The sequence below is a fragment of the Panulirus ornatus genome, chromosome 39, assembly GCF_036320965.1.
Source record: "Panulirus ornatus isolate Po-2019 chromosome 39, ASM3632096v1, whole genome shotgun sequence".
NCBI lineage: Eukaryota > Metazoa > Arthropoda > Malacostraca > Decapoda > Palinuridae > Panulirus > Panulirus ornatus.
The window spans coordinates 5,418,294-5,441,346 of record NC_092262.1 but is presented as its reverse complement, the minus strand read 5'-3'; the positions used below and the strand labels follow the sequence as shown (position 1 = coordinate 5,441,346).

Below are 23,053 nucleotides of genomic sequence, written 5' to 3'. Positions count from 1 at the left end.
AACTCAACACCCTCCCACATCAATATGGAACAAAGTATACTACCTTTTTTTATTCTCAATGATATATGATACAAAGATATAATCTTTCTTTTTTTCTTTTAAACTATTCGCCATTTCCCGCGTTAGGAACAGAGGACTGGGCCTTTTTTGGAATATCCTCACCTGGCCCCCTCTGTTCCTTCTTTTGAAAAATTTAAAAAAAAAATTAGAAAAAAAAAACGAGAGGGGAGGATTTCCAGCCCCCCGCTCCCTCCCCTTTTAGTCGCCTTCTACGACACGCAGGGAATACGTGGGAAGTATTCTTAATCCCCTATCCCCAGGGATAACAAAGATATAATGTAAGAGAAAAAAAAATTTTGTTTCTTAAAAGTAAATGGAATAACTCCTCGGAAATAATGAGTAATGAAGATCTTATAGATGGTGTTTTTGTTCCTTCAATTTACATTTAAAAAAAAAAATAGAAAATAATTCTTACCTCTTTGCCAGATCAGGAGATTGCCATTTGAGTCACCAGATATAACATTGCCAGCATCTGTGATGGAGATAGATGTAACATACTTTGGTCGCTCCCGGTTCTCAAAGATCCCCATGCGCTTGGCCAGCATCCCACTCTCATAATTCCAGAAGGAGATGTGGTTCTTCCCACAAGTGATGATGGTGCTGCGATCAACAGGAGAGAAGTCTACTGCTAATACCTGGTCAGCTGAGCACTAATAAGAGAGAAATAAATTCATAATTCATTTATTTATGAATAACAAAGCACAGGGAAGTAAAAAATAACTCTTACCCCAATTTGATGTAAAATACAATCAATTTCAGGTTCGTTCCAAAAAAGAGCAAATTATCCAACAAAATATCAAATTTTTTTTTTTTTTTTTTTTTTTGCTTTGTTGCTGTCTCCCGCGTTTGCGAGGTAGCGCAAGGAAACAGACGAAAGAAATGGCCCAACCCACCCCCATACACATGTATATACATACGTCCACACACGCAAATATACATACCTACACAGCTTTCCATGGTTTACCCCAGACGCTTCACATGCCTTGATTCAATCCACTGACAGCACGTCAACCCCGGGTCTCCCTCTTCTCCTCGTTCCCTCCACCTCCGACACATATATCCTCTTGGTCAATCTTTCCTAACTCATTCTCTCCATGTGCCCAAACCATTTCAAAACACCCTCTTCTGCTCTCTCAACCACGCCTCTTTTTATTTCCACACATCTCTCTTACCCTTACGTTACTTACTCGGTCAAACCACCTCACACCACACATTGTCCTCGAACATCTCATTTCCAGCACATCCATCCTCCTGCGCACAACTCTATCCATAGCCCACGCCTCGCAACCATACAACATTGTTGGAACCACTATTCCTTCAAACATACCCATTTTTGCTTTCCGAGATAATGTTCTCGACTTCCACACATTCTTCAAGGCTCCCAGAATTTTCGCCCCCTCCCCCACCCTATGATCCACTTCCGCTTCCATGGTTCCATCCGCTGCCAGATCCACTCCCAGATATCTAAAACACTTCACTTCCTCCAGTTTTTCTCCATTCAAACTCACCTCCCAATTGACTTGACCCTCAACCCTACTGTACCTAATAACCTTGCTCTTATTCACATTTACTCTTAACTTTCTTCTTTCACACACTTTACCAAACTCAGTCACCAGCTTCTGCAGTTTCTCACATGAATCAGCCACCAGCGCTGTATCATCAGTGAACAACAACTGACTCACTTCCCAAGCTCTCTCATCCACAACAGACTTCATACTTGCCCCTCTTTCCAAAACTCTTGCATTCACCTCCCTAACAACCCCATCCATAAACAAATTAAACAACCATGGAGACATCACACACCCCTGCCGCAAACCTACATTCACTGAGAACCAATCACTTTCCTCTCTTCCTACACGTACACATGCCTTACATCCTCGATAAAAACTTTTCACTGCTTCTAACAACTTGCCTCCCACACCATATATTCTTAATACCTTCCACAGAGCATCTCTATCAACTCTATCATATGCCTTCTCCAGATCCATAAATGCTACATACAAATCCATTTGCTTTTCTAAGTATTTCTCACATACATTCTTCAAAGCAAACACGCAATATCAAAATACAGTACCTAAAAGACCTTTTCGTTACTACCTTAACACTGAAAGGAATTATTTTTCCTATATCTAGCATTACTTGTCCTTCAAAACCATTTTAGAGACAAAATCTTTTAAATAAGAAATCCTTCAAAAAATCAGATATATCACATAATATAAAACTATCTAAATGACCTTTTTGAATAACATTTTCAATGGTGAAAAGTTGTATTTCCTGTTCATGACATTAATATGTTTATTTATTTATTTTGCTTTGTCGCTGTCTCCCGCGTTTGCGAGGTAGCGCAAGGAAACAGACGAAAGAAATGGCCCAACCCACCCCCATACACAATGTATACAAACACACACGTCCACACACGCAAATATACATACCTATACATCTCAATGTACATATATATATACATACAGAGACACATACATATATACCCATGCACACAATTCACACTGTCTGCCCCCATTCACTCCCATCACCATCTCGCCACACATGGAATACCATCCCCCTCCCCCCTCATGTGTGCGAGGTAGCACTAGGAAAAGACAACAAAGGCCCCATTCGTTCACACTCAGTCTCTAGCTGCCACGCAATAATGCCCGAAACCACAGCTCCCTTTCCACATCCAGGCCCCACACAACTTTCCATGGTTTACCCCAGACGCTTCACATGCCCTGATTCAATCCACTGACAGCACGTCAACCCCAGTATACCACATCGATCCAATTCACTCTATTCCTTGCCCTCCTTTCACCCTCCTGCATGTTCAGGCCCCGATCACACAAAATCTTTTTCACTCCATCTTTCCACCTCCAATTTGGTCTCCCACTTCTCCTCGTTCCCTCCACCTCCGACACATATATCCTCTTGGTCAATCTTTCCTCACTCATTCTCTCCATGTGCCCAAACCATTTCAAAACACCCTCTTCTGCTCTCTCATGACATTAATATTCATCAAAAATTATATCATACAATGACAAATTATCAAACTCAAAATTAAGAAAAGACAAAAAGTATTCTCCAATAAATGGTAAGTCAGTAAAGAGGCCAAAATCTCAAACAGATTGATCATCCCTAATCCAAAATTCCAAAATGCTCCAAAATCCAAAACTTTATGAGCAGTGACATGGCATTACAAGTGAAAAATTCCACACATAAACACATTATCTTTTTATTGTATCAATAGTATTTCATATTTCTTATGTACGAACAAATGTGAAAAAATCATTGCTTTTCAACAGCATATAAATTCAAGAGTCAGGAAAGAAAGTGATGCCAAACAATCATGGATTGTCCACAAGGGCAGCTAAGGTTGTGACACCTTAGCTTTCTCATGGTTAAATGTTATACAAACTTTGTTTCATGCACAAAATCATAACAAATATTGTATAAATTACCATCAGGCTATGTGTATATGGTGTACATGAAACAGTATGACTTTTGTCTTATACTTGAGTCCCATCCCTAAGATATCTCATTATGTATATGCAAATATTCCAAATGCTAAAAAAATCCAAAATACAAAACGCCTTCAGTTCTAGGCATTTCGGACAACAGATACTCAACCTTTATACATACACATTCATTCATTCATTTATCTTTTTTTTTTTTTTTTGCCGCTGTCTCCCGCGTTTGCAAGGTAGCGCAAGGAAACAGACGAAAGAAATGGCCCAACCCACCCCCATACACATGTATATACATATGTCCACACACGCAAAATATACATACCTACACAGCTTTCCATGGTTTACCCCAGACGCTTCACATGCCCCGATTCAATCCACTGACAGCACGTCAACCCTGGTATACCACATCGCTCCAATTCACTCTATTCCTTGCCCTCCTTTCACCCTCCTGCATGTTCAGGCCCCAATCACACAATATCTTTTTCACTCCATCTTTCCACTTCCAATTTGGTCTCCCTCTTCTCCTCGTTCCCTCCACCTCCGACACATATATCCTCTTGGTCAATCTTTCCTCACTCATTCTCTCCATGTGCCCAAACCATTTCAAAACACCCTCTTCTGCTCTCTCAACCACGCTCTTCTTATTTCCACACATCTCTCTTACCCTTACGTTACTTACTCGATCAAACCACCTCACACCACATATTGTCCTCAAACATCTCATTTCCAGCACATCCATCCTCCTGCGCACAACTCTATCCATAGCCCACGCCTCGCAACCATACAACATTGTTGGAACCACTATTCCTTCAAACATACTCATTTTTGCTTTCCGAGATAATGTTCTCGACTTCCACACATTCTTCAAGGCTCCCAGAATTTTCGCCCCCTCCCCCACCCTATGATCCACTTCCGCTTCCATGGTTCCATCCGCTGCCAGATCCACTCCCAGATATCTAAAACACTTCACTTCCTCCAGTTTTTCTCCATTCAAACTCACCTCCCAATTGACTTGACCCTCAACCCTACTGTACCTAATAACCTTGCTCTTATTCACATTTACTCTTAACTTTCTTCTTTCACACACTTTACCAAACTCAGTCACCAGCTTCTGCAGTTTCTCACATGAATCAGCCACCAGCGCTGTATCATCAGCGAACAACAACTGACTCACTTCCCAAGCTCTCTCATCCCCAACAAACTTCATACTTGCCCCTCTTTCCAAAACTCTTGCATTCACCTCCCTAACAACCCCATCCATAAACAAATTAAACAACCATGGAGACATCATACACCCCTGCCGCAAACCTACATTCACTGAGAACCAATCACTTTCCTCTCTTCCTACACGTACACATGCCTTACATCCTCGATAAAAACTTTTCACTGCTTCTAACAACTTGCCTCCCACACCATATATTCTTAATACCTTCCACAGAGCATCTCTATCAACTCTATCATATGCCTTCTCCAGATCCATAAATGCTACATACAAATCCATTTGCTTTTCTAAGTATTTCTCACATACATTCTTCAAAGCAAACACCTGATCCACACATCCTCTACCACTTCTGAAACCACACTGCTCTTCCCCAATCTGATGCTCTGTACATGCCTTCACCCTCTCAATCAATACCCTCCCATATAATTTACCAGGAATACTCAACAAACTTATACCTCTGTAATTTGAGCACTCACTCTTATCCCCTTTGCCTTTGTACAATGGCACTATGCACGCATTCCGCCAATCCTCAGGCACCTCACCGTGAGTCATACATACATTAAATAACCTTACCAACCAGTCAACAATACAGTCACCCCCTTTTTTAATAAATTCCACTGCAATACCATCCAAACCTGCTGCCTTGCTGGCTTTCATCTTCCGCAAAGCTTTTACTACCTCTTCTCTGTTTACCAAATCATTTTCCCTAACCCTCTCACTTTGCACACCACCTCGACCAAAACACCCTATATCTGCCACTCTATCATCAAACACATTCAACAAACCTTCAAAATACTCACTCCATCTCCTTCTCACATCACCACTACTTGTTATCACCTCCCCATTTGCGCCCTTCACTGAAGTTCCCATTTGCTCCCTTGTCTTACGCACTTTATTTACCTCCTTCCAGAACATCTTTTTATTCTCCCTAAAATTTAATGATACTCTCTCACCCCAACTCTCATTTGCCCTTTTTTTCACCTCTTGCACCTTTCTCTTGACCTCCTGTCTCTTTCTTTTATACGTCTCCCACTCAACTGCATTTTTTCCCTGCAAAAATCGTCCAAATGCCTCTCTCTTCTCTTTCACTAATACTCTTACTTCTTCATCCCACCACTCACCACCCTTTCTAATCAACCCACCTCCCACTCTTCTCATGCCACAAGCATCTTTTGCGCAATCCATCACTGATTCCCTAAATACATCCCATTCCTCCCCCACTCCCCTTACTTCCATTGTTCTCACCTTTTTCCATTCTGTACTCAGTCTCTCCTGGTACTTCCTCACACAAGTCTCCTTCCCAAGCTCACTTACTCTCACCACCCTCTTCACCCCAACATTCACTCTTCTTTTCTGAAAACCCATACAAATCTTCACCTTAGCCTCCACAAGATAATGATCAGACATCCCTCCAGTTGCACCTCTCAGCACATTAACATCCAAAAGTCTCTCTTTCGCGCGCCTGTCAATTAACACGTAATCCAATAACGCTCTCTGGCCATCTCTCCTACTTACATAAGTATACTTATGTATATCTCGCTTTTTAAACCAGGTATTCCCAATCATAAGTCCGTTTTCAGCACATCTTCATTTATTTATTATACTTAATTGCCATCTCCTGCATTATTGAGGTAGCACAAGGAAACAGACAAAAGAATGGCCCAACCCATGTCTATACGTAAACACCCACACATGCACATACAAATACCTATACAGTTCAACATATACATACATACACATGTATATATTAATACTTGCTGCAGTCATCCATTGCTGTCGCCACCCCACCAAAAATGAAATAGCATCCCACTCCCACCATCACCACCACCACGTGCACGTGAGGCAGCACCAGGAAAAGACAAAAAAGGCCACACTCTTTCACACTCAGTCTCTAGCTGTCATGTGTAATGCATCGAACACAGCTCCCTTTCCACATCCAGGCCCAACAGAACTTTCCATGGTTTACCACCACATGCCTCACATGCCCTGGTTCAATCCACTGACAGCACGTCGACCCCGGTATACCACATCGTTCCAATTCACTCTATTCCTTGCACACCTTTCACCCTCTTGTATGTTCAAGCCCCAATTGCTCAAAATCCTTTTCACTCCATCCTTCCACCTCCAATTTGATATCCCGCTTCTCCTCGTTCCCTCTACCTCAAACACACATATCGTCTTTGTCAATCTTTCCTCACTCATTCTCTCCATGTGACCAAACCATTTCAACACAACCTCTTCTATTCTCTCAACCACACTCTTTTTATTACCACACATCTCTCTTACCCTTTCATTACTTACTCGATCAAACCACCTCACACCACATATTGTCCTCAAACATCTCATTTCTAACATGTCCACTCTTCTCCATAAAACCATATCTATAGCCTATGCCTCACAACCATATAACATTGTTGGAAATCCTATTCCTTCAAACATACCCATTTTTGCTCTACGAGGTAGCATTCTCTCCTTCCACACATTATTCATTGCCCCCAGAACCTTAGCCCCCTTCCCCACCCTGTGACTCATTTCCACTTCCATGGTTCCATCCACTGCTAAGCCCACTCCCAGATATCTAAAACACTTCACTTCCTCAATTATTCTCCATTCAAACTTACATCCCAATTTACTTGTCCCTCAACCCTGCTGAACCTAATGACCTTGCTCTTATTCACATTTACTCTTAACTTTCTCCTTTCACATACTTTTCCAAACTCACGCCACCAACTTCTACAGTTTCTCACCCAAATCAGCCACCAGCACTGTATCATCGGCGAACAACAACTGACTCACTTTCCAGGCCCTCTCATCCCAAACAGACTGCCATACATCCTTGATAAAAATTTTTCATTGTATCTATCAGCTTACCTCCCACACCATATACTATCAAGACCTTCCACAAAACATCTCTATCAACCCTATCATATGCCTTCTCCAGATCCATAAATACTACATACATACCCATCTGTTTTTCTAAGTATTTCTAACTAACATTCAGCCACCAGCGCTTTATCAGTGGCGAACAACAACTGACTCACTTTCCAGGCCCTCTCATCCACAACAGACTGCCTTACATCCTTAATAAAAACTTTTCACTGTATCTATCAGTTTAACTCCCACACCATACACTATTAAGACCTTCCACAAAACATCTCTATCAACCCTATCACATGCCTTCTCCAGATCCATAAATACTACATACAAACCCATCTGTTTTTCTAAATATTTCTAACTTACATTCTTCAAAGCAAACACCTGATCCACACATCCTCGAACACTTCTGAAACCACACTGCTCTTTCCCAATCTGATGCTCTGTACATGCCTTCACCCTATTAATCAATACCCTCCCATATAATTTTCCAGGAATACTCAACAAACTTATGCCTCTGTAGTTTGAACACTCACCTTTATCCTCTCTGCATATGTACAATAGCACTATGCTTGCATTCTGCAAATCCTCAGGCACTTCACCATGTTCCACACATACAGTGGATATCCTTACGAACCAATCAACAAGACAGTCAACTCATTTCTTAATAAATTCTTCTGCAATACCATGCAAACCTGCCGCCTTGCCGGAATTCATCGTCTGCAAAGCTTTCATAACCTCTTCTCTCTTACCCAAACCATTCTCCCTGACCCTCTCACTTCACATACCACCCCGACCAAAACAACGTACATCTTCAACATTCAACACACCTTCAAAATACTTACTCCAAAGCCCTTAACACTTTACTTACATAGATATGGTATCACTATATAGCAAGATTCACCACTGTGTTAAATTTCTTGGTCTCTCTCTCTATATCTTAAACCTAGAGTATATTGAGCCGAGGTGTGTACAGAGAATAATTTTCACACAAACCTTAGTTTCTAACAGTTTGTAACCACGTTCACCCCTGGACCAGTCCCACACAGACATATTGTGGTCTGGAGCTTCATCTACAGCCACTAACAAACTTCCACCATCCTGAAAGAAAGAGATAAGTCTTTACATGTTTCTACTTCTTTCAAATTGCTGAATTATTCATGTTTGTTTTCCTTCCTCTACACTCAAACATTTTAAAAGTTTAAAACTTAAAACCATCATGCTCTGGATATCAAAATTATAATATAGTGTATTTTAATACATAATAAGCCAATATCCCAGTTTCATGATAAGAGAAGAAGTGGACCAGGCAGTATGATACAGTGATTAAATTGATGAAAACTACTATTGACGTTTGTGTAAATAAATTATACATTTCCCTTTTCCACAGCCAGAGGTTGTCCCATTATGTGACATTCATTCTTCATTTCATTTCCAGCTAGAAGTTTCAATTTTCTAAATTATTTCTTACATTATTCATTAGGGAAAATGATTTGGTAAACAGAGAAGAGGTAGTGAAAGCTTTGCGGAAGATGAAAGCCGGCAAGGCAGCAAGTTTGGATGGTATTGCAGTGGAATTTATTAAAAAAGGGGGTGACTGTATTGTTGACTGGTTGGTAAGGTTATTTAATGTATGTATGACTCATGGTGAGGTGCCTGAGGATTGGCGGAATGCGTGCATAGTGCCATTGTACAAAGGCAAAGGGGATAAGAGTGAGTGCTCAAATTACAGAGGTATAAGTTTGTTGAGTATTCCTGGTAAATTATATGGGAGGGTATTGATTGAGAGGGTGAAGGCATGTACAGAGCATCAGATTGGGGAAGAGCAGTGTGGTTTCAGAAGTGGTAGAGGATGTGTGGATCAGGTGTTTGCTTTGAAGAATGTATGTGAGAAATACTTAGAAAAGCAAATGGATTTGTATGTAGCATTTATGGATCTGGAGAAGGCATATGATAGAGTTGATAGAGATGCTCTGTGGAAGGTATTAAGAATATATGGGGTGGGAGGAAAGTTGTTAGAAGCAGTGAAAAGTTTTTATCGAGGATGTAAGGCATGTGTACGTGTAGGAAGAGAGGAAAGTGATTGGTTCTCAGTGAATGTAGGTTTGCGGCAGGGGTGTGTGATGTCTCCATGGTTGTTTAATTTGTTTATGGATGGGGTTGTTAGGGAGGTAAATGCAAGAGTTTTGGAAAGAGGGGCAAGTATGAAGTCTGTTGGGGATGAGAGAGCTTGGGAAGTGAGTCAGTTGTTGTTCGCTGATGATACAGCGCTGGTGGCTGATTCATGTGAGAAACTGCAGAAGCTGGTGACTGAGTTTGGTAAAGTGTGTGGAAGAAGAAAGTTAAGAGTAAATGTGAATAAGAGCAAGGATATTAGGTACAGTAGGGTTGAGGGTCAAGTCAATTGGGAGGTGAGTTTGAACGGAGAAAAACTGGAGGAAGTGAAGTGTTTTAGATGTCTGGGAGTGGATCTGGCAGCGGATGGAACCATGGAAGCGGAAGTGGATCATAGGCTGGGGGAGGGGGTGAAAATTCTGGGGGCCTTGAAGAATGTGTGGAAGTCGAGAACATTATCTCGGAAAGCAAAAATGGGTATGTTTGAAGGAATAGTGGTTCCAACAATGTTGTATGGTTGCGAGGCGTGGGCTATGGATAGAGTTGTGCGCAGGAGGATGGATGTGCTGGAAATGAGATGTTTGAGGACAATGTGTGGTGTGAGGTGGTTTGATCGAGTGAGTAATGTAAGGGTAAGAGAGATGTGTGGAAATAAAAAGAGCGTGGTTGAGAGAGCAGAAGAGGGTGTTTTGAAGTGGTTTGGGCACATGGAGAGGATGAGTGAGGAAAGATTGACCAAGAGGATATATGTGTCGGAGGTGGAGGGAGCAAGGAGAAGAGGGAGACCAAATTGGAGGTGGAAAGATGGAGTGAAAAAGATTTTGTGTGATCGGGGCCTGAACATGCAGGAGGGTGAAAGGAGGGCAAGGAATAGAGTGAATTGGAGCGATGTGGTATACCGGGGTTGACGTGCTGTCAGTGGATTGAATCAAGGCATGTGAAGCGTCTGGGGTAAACCATGGAAAGCTGTGTAGGTATGTATATTTGCGTGTGTGGATGTATGTATATACATGTGTATGGGTGGGGGGTTGGGCCATTTCTTTCGTCTGTTTCCTTGCGCTACCTCGCAAACGCGGGAGACAGCGACAAAGTATAAAAAAAAAAAAAAAAAAATATATATATATATATATATATATATATATATATATATATATATATATATATTATCCCTGGGGATAGGGGATTAAGAAAACTTCCCACGTATTCCCTGCGTGTCGTAAAAGGCAACTAAAAGGGGAGGGAGCGGGGGGGCGGAAATCCTCCCCTCTCGTTTTTTTTTTTTTTTTAATTTTCCAAAAGAAGGAACAGAGGGGGCCAGGTGAGGATATTCCAAAAAAGGCCCAGTCCTCTGTTCTTAACCCTACATCGCTAATGCGGAAAATGGCGAAGTTTAAAAAAAAAATATATATATATATATATATATATATATATATATATATATATATATATATATATATATATATATATATAATGAGAGTTGGGGTGAGAGACTATCAGTAAATTTTAGGGAGAATAAAAAGATGTTCTGGAAGGAGGTAAATAGGGTGCGTAAGACAAGGGAGCAAATGGGAACTTCAGTGAAGGGCGTAAATGGGGAGGTGATAACAAGTAGTGGTGATGTGAGAAGGAGATGGAGTGAGTATTTTGAAGGTTTGTTGAATGTGTCTGATGACAGAGTGGCAGATATAGGGTGTTTTGGTCGAGGTGGTGTGCAAAGTGAGAGGGTTAGGGAAAATGATTTGGTAAACAGAGAAGAGGTAGTAAAAGCTTTGCGGAAGATGAAAGCCGGCAAGGCAGCAGGTTTGGATGGTATTGCAGTGGAATTTATTAAAAAGGGGGGTGACTGTATTGTTGACTGGTTGGTAAGGTTATTTAATGTATGTATGACTCATGGTGAGGTGCCTGAGGATTGGCGGAATGCGTGCATAGTGCCATTGTACAAAGGCAAAGGGGATAAGAGTGAGTGCTCAAATTACAGAGGTATAAGTTTGTTGAGTATTCCTGGTAAATTATATGGGAGGGTATTGATTGAGAGGGTGAAGGCATGTACAGAGCATCAGATTGGGGAAGAGCAGTGCGGTTTCAGAAGTGGTAGAGGATGTGTGGATCAGGTGTTTGCTTTGAAGAATGTATGTGAGAAATACTTAGAAAAGCAAATGGATTTGTATGTAGCATTTATGGATCTGGAGAAGGCATATGATAGAGTTGATAGAGATGCTCTGTGGAAGGTATTAAGAATATATGGTGTGGGAGGCAAGTTGTTAGAAGCAGTGAAAAGCTTTTATCGAGGATGTAAGGCATGTGTACGTGTAGGAAGAGAGGAAAGTGATTGGTTCTCAGTGAATGTAGGTTTGCGGCAGGGGTGTGTGATGTCTCCATGGTTGTTTAATTTGTTTATGGATGGGGTTGTTAGGGAGGTAAATGCAAGAGTCCTGGAAAGAGGGGCAAGTATGAAGTCTGTTGGGGATGAGAGAGCTTGGGAAGTGAGTCAGTTGTTGTTCGCTGATGATACAGCGCTGGTGGCTGATTCATGTGAGAAACTGCAGAAGCTGGTGACTGAGTTTGGTAAAGTGTGTGGAAGAAGAAAGTTAAGAGTAAATGTGAATAAGAGCAAGGTTATTAGGTACAGTAGGGGTGAGGGTCAAGTCAATTGGGAGGTGAGTTTGAATGGAGAAAAACTGGAGGAAGTGAAGTGTTTTAGATATCTGGGAGTGGATCTGTCAGCGGATGGAACCATGGAAGCGGAAGTGGATCATAGGGTGGGGGAGGGGGCGAAAATTTTGGGAGCCTTGAAAAATGTGTGGAAGTCGAGAACATTATCTCGGAAAGCAAAAATGGGTATGTTTGAAGGAATAGTGGTTCCAACAATGTTGTATGGTTGCGAGGCGTGGGCTATGGATAGAGATGTGCGCAGGAGGATGGATGTGCTGGAAATGAGATGTTTGAGGACAATGTGTGGTGTGAGGTGGTTTGATCGAGTAAGTAACAGTAAGGGTAAGAGAGATGTGTGGAAATAAAAAGAGCGTGGTTGAGAGAGCAGAAGAGGGTGTTTTGAAATGGTTTGGGCACATGGAGAGAATGAGTGAGGAAAGATTGACCAAGAGGATATATGTGTCGGAGGTGGAGGGAACGAGGAGAAGAGGGAGACCAAATTGGAGGTGGAAAGATGGAGTGAAAAAGATTTTGTGTGATCGGGGCCTGAACATGCAGGAGGGTGAAAGGAGGACAAGGAATAGAGTGAATTGGAGCGATGTGGTATACAGGGGTTGACGTGCTGTCAGTGGATTGAATCAAGGCATGTGAAGCGTCTGGGGTAAACCATGGAAAGCTGTGTAGGTATGTATATTTGCGTGTGTGGACGTATGTACATGTGTATGGGGGGGGGGTTGGGCCATTTCTTTCGTCTGTTTCCTTGCGCTGCCTCGCAAACGCGGGAGACAGCGACAAAGTATAAAAAAAAAAAAAAAAATATATATAATTGGAGGTGGAAAGATGGAGTGAAAAAGATTTTGTGTGATCGGGGCCTGAACATGCAGGAGGGTGAAAGGAGGGCAAGGAATAGAGTGAATTGGAGCGATGTGGTATACCGGGGTTGACATGCTGTCAGTGGATTGAATCAGGGCATGTGAAGCGTCTGGGGTAAACCATGAAAAGCTGTGTAGGTATGTATATTTGCGTGTGTGGACGTATGTATATACATGTGTATGGGGGTGGGTTGGGCCAATAGTATGAAAAAAAAAAAAAGAAAGTTGAGAGTGAATGTGAATAAGAGCAAGGTTATTAGGTACAGTAGGGTTGAGGGTCAAGTCAATTGGGAGGTGAGTTTGAATGGAGAAAAACTGGAGGAAGTGAAGTGTTTTAGATATCTGGGAGTGGATCTGGCAGCGGATGGAACCATGGAAGCGGAAGTGGATCATAGGGTGGGGGAGGGGGCGAAAATTCTGGGGGCCTTGAAGAATGTGTGGAAGTCGAGAACATTATCTCGGAAAGCAAAAATGGGTATGTTTGAAGGAATAGTGGTTCCAACAATGTTGTATGGTTGCGAGGCGTGGGCTATGGATAGAGTTGTGCGCAGGAGGATGGATGTGCTGGAAATGAGATGTTTGAGGACAATGTGTGGTGTGAGGTGGTTTGATCGAGTGAGTAACGTAAGGGTAAGAGAGATGTGTGGAAATAAAAAGAGCATGGTTGAGAGAGCAGAAGAGGGTGCTTTGAAGTGGTTTGGGCACATGGAGAGAATGAGTGAGGAAAGATTGACCAAGAGGATATATGTGTCGGAGGTGGAGGGAACGAGGAGAAGAGGGAGACCAAATCGGAGGTGGAAAGATGGAGTGAAAAAGATTGTGTGGTGTGATCGGGGCTAACGAGAGGGTGAAAGGAGGGCAAGGAATAGAGTGAATGAGCATGGATGGGTTGATGGGAGTAGTCAGACAGAGGGGGTGACTTTTGCGTTTCAGGTGGAAATTGAATGGTAGGCATGTGAAGGTCAAGTGAGTGAAAGGAAAGATGTGAAAGAGATATATTGCGGAGTGGGGAGAGAAGGAACATGGTATGAAGATGGAGTGAAGAAAGATTGTGTATCGGCTTGCGTGAGGAAATGCAGGAGGGGAGATAGGAGGAAGGAATAAGTAATGGAAATGTTATGGGGTTGGTGTGTAGTGGTGATAGTGTGAGGTCAGGAGTAAGGAAAGAGAGAATGGAAGGTGGACATGGAGTAAGATGGGGGGGGTCAGTGTGGAAAGGGCATGAAAATGGGGAGGTGTTATTTGAAAGGTTGAGGTGGGTGAAGTGAGAATGGAGCATGGAGGTAGGAATATTTTTGAAGGGTTATGTTGAAATGTGTGTTGATGATAGAGTGGCAGAGTATTTAGTGGTGTTTTGGGTGGAGGTGTTTGGTGTGTGCAAAGTGAGAGGGTTAGGGAAAATGATTTGGTAAACAGAGAAGAGGTAATAAAAGCTTTGCGAAAGATGAAAGCCGGCAAGGCAGCAGGTTTGAATGGTATTGCAGTGGAATTTATTAAAAAAGGGGATGACTGTATTATTGACTGGTTGGTAAGGTTATTTAATGTATGTATGACTCATGGTGAGGTGCCTGAGGATTGGCGGAATGCGTGCATAGTGCCATTGTACAAAGGCAAAGGGGATAAGAGTGAGTGCTCAAATTACAGAGGTATAAGTTTGCTGAGTATTCCTGGTAAATTATATGGGAGGGTATTGACTGAGAGGGTGAAGGCATGTACAGAGCATCAGATTGGGGAAGAGCAGTGTGGTTTCAGAAGTGGTAGAGGATGTGTGGATCAGGTGTTTGCTTTGAAGAATGTATATGAGAAATACTTAGAAAAGTAAATGGATTTGTATGTAGTATTTATTGATCTGGAGAAGGCATATGAGAGAGTTGATAGAGATGCTCTGTGGAAGGTATTAAGAATATATGGTGTGGGAGGCAAGTTGTTAGAAGCAGTGAAAAGTTTTTATCGAGGATGTAAGGCATGTGTACGTGTAGGAAGAGAGGAAAGTGATTGGTTCTCAGTGAATGTAGGTTTGCGGCAGGGGTGTGTGATGTCTCCATGGTTGTTTAATTTGTTTATGGATGGGGTTGTTAGGGAGGTGATTGCAAGAGTTTTGGAAAGAGGGGCAAGTATGAAGTCTGTTGGGGATGAGAGAGCTTGGGAAGTGAGTCAGTTGTTGTTCGCTGATGATACAGCGCTGGTTGCTGATGCATGTGACAAACTGCAGAAGCTGGTGACTGAGTTTGGTAAAGTGTGTGAAAGAAGAAAGTTAAGAGTAAATGTGAATAAGATCAAGGTTATTAGGTACAGTAGGGTTGAGGGTCAAGTCAATTGGGAGGTAAGTTTGAATGGAGAAAAACTGGAGGAAGTAAAGTGTTTTAGATATCTGGGAGTGGATCTGGCAGCGGATGGAACCATGGAAGCGGAAGTGGATCATAGGGTGGGGGAGGGGGCGAAAATCCTGGGAGCCTTAAAGAATGTGTGGAAGTCGAGAACATTATCTCGGAAAGCAAAAATGGGTATGTTTGAAGGAATAGTGGTTCCAACAATGTTGTATGGTTGCGTGGCGTGGGCTATGGATAGAGTTGTGCGCAGGAGGATGGATGTGCTGGAAATGAGATGTTTGAGGACAATGTGTGGTGTGAGGTGGTTTGATCGAGTAAGTAACGTAAGGGTAAGAGAGATGTGTGGAAATAAAAAGAGCATGGTTGAGAGAGCAGAAGAGGGTGTTTTGAAATGGTTTGGGCACATGGAGAGAATGAGTGAGGAAAGATTGACCAAGAGGATATATGTGTCAGAGGTGGAGGGAACGAGGAGAAGTGGGAGACCAAATTGGAGGTGGAAAGATGGAGTGAAAAAGATTTTGTGTGATCAGGGCCTGAACATGCAGGAGGGTGAAAGGAGGGCAAGGAATAGAGTGAATTGGATCGATGTGGTATACCAGGGTTGATGTGCTGTCAGTGGATTGAATCAGGGCATGTGAAGCGTCTGGGGTAAACCAATGAAAAACCATGAAAGCTGTGTAGGTATGTATATTTGCGTGTGTGGATGTATGTATATACATGTGTATGGGGGTGGGTTGGGCCATTTCTTTCGTCTGTTTCCTTGCGCTACCACGCAAATGCGGGAGACAGCGGCAAAAAAAAAAGAAAAAAAAATATATATATATATATATATATATATATATATATATATATATATATATATATATATATATATATATATATATATATATATATTCCCTGGAGACATCACACACCCCTGCTGCAAACCTACATTCACAGAGAACCAATCACTTTCCTTTCTTCCTACACGTACACATGCCTTACATCCTCGATAAAAACTTTTCACACCTTCTAAAAACTTGCCTCCCACACCATATATTCTTAGTACCTTCCACAGAGCATCTCTATCAACTCTATCATATGCCTTCTCCAGATCAATAAATGCTACATACAAATCCATTTCCTTTTCTAAGTATTTCTCATATACATTCTTCAAAGCAAACACCTGATCCACACATCCTCTACCACTTCTGAAACCACACTGCTCTTCCCCAATCTGATGCTCTGTACATGCCTTCACCCTCTCAATCAATACCCTCCCATATAATTTACCAGGAATACTCATCAAACTTATACCTTTGTAATTTGAGCACTCACTCTTATCCCCCTTGCCTTTGTACAGTGGCACTATTCAAGGATTCCGCCAATCTTCAGGCACCTCACCACGAATCATACATACATTAAATAACCTTACCAACCAATCAACAATACAGTCATCCCCTTTTTTAATAAATTCCACTGCAATACCACCCAAACCAAATTTACCAGGAATACTCATCAAACTTATACCTTTGTAATTTGAGCACTCACTCTTATCCCCTTGCCTTTGTACAGTGGCACTATTCAAGGATTCCGCCAATCTTCAGGCACCTCACCATGAATCATACATACATTAAATAACCTTACCAACCAGTCAACAATACAGTCATCCCCTTTTTTAATAAATTCCACTGCAATACCACCCAAACCTGCTGCCTTGCCGGCTTTCATCTTCCGCAAAGCTTTTACTACCTCTACTCTGTTTACCAAATCATTTTCCCTAACCCTCTCACTTTGCACACCACCTCGACCAAAACACCGTATATCTGCCACTCTATCATCAAACACATTCAACAAACCTTCAAAATACTCACTCCATCTCCTTCTCACATCACCACTAATTGTTATCACCTCCCCATTAGCCCCCTTCACTGAAGTTCCCAGTTGTTCCCGTGTCTTATACACTTTATTTACCTCCTTCCAAAACATCTTTTTATTCTCCCTAAAATTAAATGATACTCTCTCACCCCAACTCTCATTTGCCCTCTTTTTCACCTATTGCATCTTCCTCTTGACCTCCTACCTCTTTCTTTTATACATCTCCCACTCATTTGCATTATTTCCCTGCAAAAATCGTCCAAATGCCTCTCTCTTCTCTTTCACTAACAATCTTACTTCTTCATCCCACCACTCACTACCCTTTCTAATCTGCCCACCTCCCACGCTTCACATGCCACAAGCATCTTTTGTGCATGCCATCACTGCATCCCTAAATACATCCCATTCCTCCCCCACTCCTCTTACATCCTTTGTTTTCACCTTTTTTCCATTCTGTATTCAGTCTCTCTTAGTACTTCCTCACACAAGTCTCCTTCCCAAGCTCACTTACTCTCACCACTCTCTTCATCCCAACATTCTCTCTTCTTTTCTGAAAACCTCTACAAATCTTCACCTTCGCCTCCACAAGATAATGATCAGACATCCCTCCAGTTGCACCTTTGCGGAAAAAAGCCGGCAAGGCAGCAGGTTTGGATGGTATTGCTGTGGAATTTATTAAAAAAGGGGATGACTGTATTGTTGACTGGTTGGTAAGGTTATTTAATGCATGTATGATTCATGGTGAGGTGCCTGAGGATTGGCTGAATGCGTGCATAGTGCCACTGTACAAAGGCAAAGGGGATAAGAGTGAGTGCTAAAATTACAGAGCCATAAGTTTGTTGAGTATTCCTGGTAAATCATATGGGAGGGTATTGATTGAGAGGGTGAAGGCATGTATAGAGCACCAGATTGGGGAAGAGCAGTGTGGTTTCAGAAGTGGTAGAGGATGTGTGGATCAGGTGTTTGCTTTGAAGAATGTTTGTGAGAAATACTTAGAAAAGCAAATGGATTTGTATGTAGCATTTATGGATCTGGAGAAGGCAAATGATAGAGTTAATAGAGATGCTCTGTGGAAGGTACTAAGAATATATGGTGTGTGAGGCAAGTTGTTAGAAGCAGTGAAAAGTTTTTATCGAGGATGTAAGGCATGTGTACGTGTAGGAAGAGAGGAAAGTGATTGGTTCTCAGTGAATGTAGGTCTGTGGCAGGGGTGTGTGATGTCTCCATGGTTGTTTAATTTGTTTATGGATGGGGTTGTTTGGTAGGTGAATGCAAGAGTTTTGGAAAGAGGGGCAAGTATGAAGTCTGTTGGGGATGAGAGAGCTTGGGAAGTGTGTCAGTTGTTGTTCACTGATGATAATGTGAGAAACTGCAGAAGCTGGTGACTGAGTTTGGTAATTTGTGTGAAAGAAGAAAGTTAAGAGTAAATGTGAATAAGAGCAAGGTTATTAGGTACAGTAGGGTTGAGGGTCAAGTCAACTGGGAGGTAAGTATGAATGGAGAAAAACTGGAGGAAGTAAAGTGTTTTAGATATCTGGGAGTGGATACGGCAGCGGATGGAACCATGGAAGCGGAAGTGAATCATAGGGTGGGGGAGGGGGGGGAAATCCTGGGAGCCTTGAAGAATGTGTGGAAGTCGAGAACATTATCTCCGAAAGTAAAAATGGCTATGTTTGAAGGAATAGTGGTTCCAACAATGCTGTATGGTTGCGAGGCATGGGCTATGGATAGAGTTGTGCGCAGGAGGGTGGATGTGCTGTAAATAAGATGTTTGAGGACAATATGTGGTGTGAGGTGGTTTGATCGAGTAAGTAATGTAAGGGTAAGAGAGATGTGTGGAAATAAAAAGAGCGTGGTTGAGAGAGCAGAAGAGGGTGTTTTGAAATGGTTTGGGCACATGGAGAGAATGAGTGAGGAAAAATTGACCAAGAGGATATATGTTTCGGAGGTGGAGGGAACAAGGAGAAGTGGGAGACCAAATTGGAGGTGGAAAGATGGAATGAAAAAGATTTTGAGTGATCGGGGCCTGAACATGCAGGAGGGTGAAAGGCGTACAAGGAATAGAGTAAATTGGATCGATGTGGTATACCGGGGTCAACGTGCTGTCAATGGATTGAATCAGGGCATGTGAAGCGTCTGGGGTAAACCATGGAAAGTTCTGTGGGGCCTGGATGTGGAAAGGGAGCTGTGGTTTTGGGCATTATTGCATGACAGCTAGAGACTGAGTGTGAACGAATAGGGCCTTTGTTCTTTTCCTAGCCCTACCTCGCACACATGAGGTGGGAGGGGGATGTTATTCCATGTGTGGCGAGGTGGCGATGGGAATGAATAAAGGCAGACAGTGTGAATTGTGTGCATGTGTATATATGTATGTGTCTGTGTGTGTATATATATATATATGTACATTGAGATGTATGGGTATGTATATTTGCGTAAGTGGATGTATTTGTATATACATGTGTATGGGGGTGGGTTGGGCCATTTCTTTCGTCTGTTTCCTTGCACTACCTCGCAAACGCGGGAGACAGCGACAAAGCAAAACAATAATTTTTTTCTTTTTTTTTTATTTGCTTTGTCGCTGTCTCCCGCGTTTGCGAGGTAGCGCAAGGAAACAGATAATAAGGAAACAATAATAATAATAATAATTTTAATACAGGTTCCCCACAACCCAAGGGTTTAGTAAGCATCACTCAACGGTTCTGTGAAATTCTGTAATAATCAAAACAAACTTAAAAAAGCCCAGAAGTTCATAATTTACATGTGAAGCTCTTTTAAAGATTGCAACAATATGTTTACTTAATTTTTCATAATCATGTTTCAGAAAGAAGGGGAAAGTGCAGTGTGAGATTAGGATTTCAGAAAACATATATTGCTTACATGGTTCCTTGACCAAGGAAAGGTTGAAAACCCTGAACCACACACACAACACACAAAAATTTCAAGGCAATAAGTAACACTAAATAGAAAAGTATATTCACTCATGATCACTGTAAAATTATCAAATTTTTTCCTTAAATCAGCAAATAATATAGGTATTAATCAAATTACACTGTAAAAGTGATAAGTAACAAAAATCTAAGTTCTCTTGACAATTCCTTAACTATAAAACCATATTAGTTTTGAAAACGTTAAATAACTTTGAAAGATTTATACAATATCATATTATAAGATAAAGTATCTACTTACTGCCTTGGAGAATGCAAGACATGCCACAGATCTCTCGATGTCACTGATTCCAATAATGTGAAGAGTATTAAGACTCACGCTATCCCAGATGCGGATGTGTGGCTGAAGTGAAGCAACATGGGAATGAGATAAAGGTATTGCAAAATAAAAAGACGAATTTCAAATCAATTATTTCCAATATGACAGATCATAGTGTTTAAAGAATCTGTACTCTTATTGGGATGACAAAATATCTAAATTTCTCAATAATAAAGATACAGATCACAATGATAAAAAAGATACTGATCCTAATTCAAAGTTACCTTTACCCTAAACATTATCATACTTATTCTATCATACTTGATCGCCGTTTCCTGTGTCAGCGAGGCAGCAACAGGAAACAGAGGAGGAAAGGCCCAACCCACTCAAGTACATATGCATATACGTAAACGCCCATACACGCGCATATACATAATATACATTTCAACATATACATACTTAGACATATATATATATATATATATATATATATATATATATATATATATATATATATATATATATATAATATATATATATATATATATATATATATATATATATATATATATATATATATATATATATATGTACATATTTGTTGTACGGTTGCGAGGCGTGGGCTATGGATAGAGTTGTGCGCAGGAGGATGGATGTGCTGGAAATGAGATGTTTGAGGACAATGTGTGGTGTGAGGTGGTTTGATCGAGTAAGTAACGTAAGGGTAAGAGAGATGTGTGGAAATAAAAAGAGCGTGGTTAAGAGAGCAGAAGAGGGTGTTTTGAAATGGTTTGGGCACATGGAGAGAATGAGTGAGGAAAGATTGACCAAGAGGATATATGTGTCGGAGGTGGAGGGAACGAGGAGAAGTGGGAGACCAAATTGGAGGTGGAAAGATGGAGTGAAAAAGATTTTGTGTGATCGGGGCCTGAACATGCAGGAGGGTGAAAGGAGGGCAAGGAATAGAGTGAATTGGATCGATGTGGTATACCGGGGTTGACGTGCTGCCAGTGGATTGAATCTGGGCATGTGAAGCATCTGGGGTAAACCATGGAAAGCTGTGTAGGTATGTATATTTGCGTGTGTGGACGTATGTATATACATGTATATGGGGGTGGGTTGGGCCATTTTCTTTCGTCTGTTTCCTTGCACTACCTCGCAAACGCGGGAGACAGCGACAAAGCAAAAAGCAAAAAAAAAAAAAAAAATGTACATATTCATATGTGCTGTCTTCATCCATCCCCATTGCCACCCCTCCACACATGAAATAGCACCCTCCCCCCCTCCAGCAAGGTAGTGCCAGGAAAAGACAAGAAAGGCCACATTCATTCACACTCAGTCTCTAGCTGTCATGTGAAATGCACTGAAAACACAGCTCCCTTTCCACATCCAGGCCCCACAGACCTTTCCATGGTTTATCCTAGATGCTTCACATCCCCTGGTTCAATACATTGACAGCACCTCAACCCTGGTATACCATATCGATCCAATTCACTCTGTTCCTTGCATGCCTTTCACCCTCCTGTATGTTCAATCCCCAATCACTCAAAGCTTTTTCACTCCATCCTTCCATCTCCAATTTCGTCTCCTGCTTCTTGTTCTCTCCACCTCTGACACATATATCCTCTTTGTCAATCTTTCCTCACTCATTCTCTCCTTTATGTCCAAACCATTTCAACACACCCTCTTCTGCTATCTCAACCACAATCCTTTTATTTCCACACATCTCTCTTACCCTTTCCTTACTTACTCGATCAAACCATCTCTCACCACATACTGTCCTCAAATATTTCATTTCTAATACATCCACTCTCCTCCAATAAAACACTATCTATAGCCTATGCCTTGCACCCATATAACATTGTTGGAAATACTATTCCTGCACATATACCCATTTTTGCTCTCCAAGATTACGTTCTCAACTTCCACGCATTCTTCATCGCTCCCAAAACCTTTACCCACTTCCCCACCCTGTGACTCATTTCCGCTTCCATGGTTCCACTCGCTGGTAAGTCCACTCCCAGATATCTAAAATATTTCACTTCCTCCAATTTTTCTCCATTCAAATTTACATCCAAGTTTACTTGCCCCTCAACCCTACTGAACATAATAAGCTTGCTCTTATTCACAATCATTCTTAACTTTCTTCTTTCATACACTTTTCCAAACTCAGTCATCAACTTCTGCAGTTTCTCCCATGAATCAGCCACCAGAGCTGTTTCATCGGCAAACAATGACTGACTCACTTCCTAGACTTTCTCATTCCCCACAGACTGCATACTTGCCCTTCTCTCTAACCAACCATGGGGATATCACATATCCTTGCTGCAAACCAACCTTCACTGGGAACCAATTACTCTCCTCTCTTCCTTCTCATACACATACCTTATATCCCTGGTAAAGTTTTTC

At 41.7% G+C, this 23,053-nt stretch overlaps 1 protein-coding gene across 8 annotated transcripts in view; it reads right to left on the bottom strand.

Moving 5' to 3' along the window:
* The window catches only part of LOC139761054 (echinoderm microtubule-associated protein-like 2), a 240,706-nt gene that overhangs the window by 58,192 nt on the left and 159,461 nt on the right, over positions 1–23,053 (bottom strand). For all 8 annotated transcript variants that reach the window (XM_071684832.1, XM_071684834.1, XM_071684833.1 and 5 more), the window contains 3 exons: positions 20,627–20,728; positions 8,611–8,715; positions 476–710 (listed from right to left, as the gene is read on the bottom strand). In XM_071684832.1, coding sequence (XP_071540933.1) covers positions 476–710; positions 8,611–8,715; positions 20,627–20,728 — 442 coding nt within the window. The remainder of the gene's footprint in view (positions 1–475; positions 711–8,610; positions 8,716–20,626; positions 20,729–23,053) is intronic.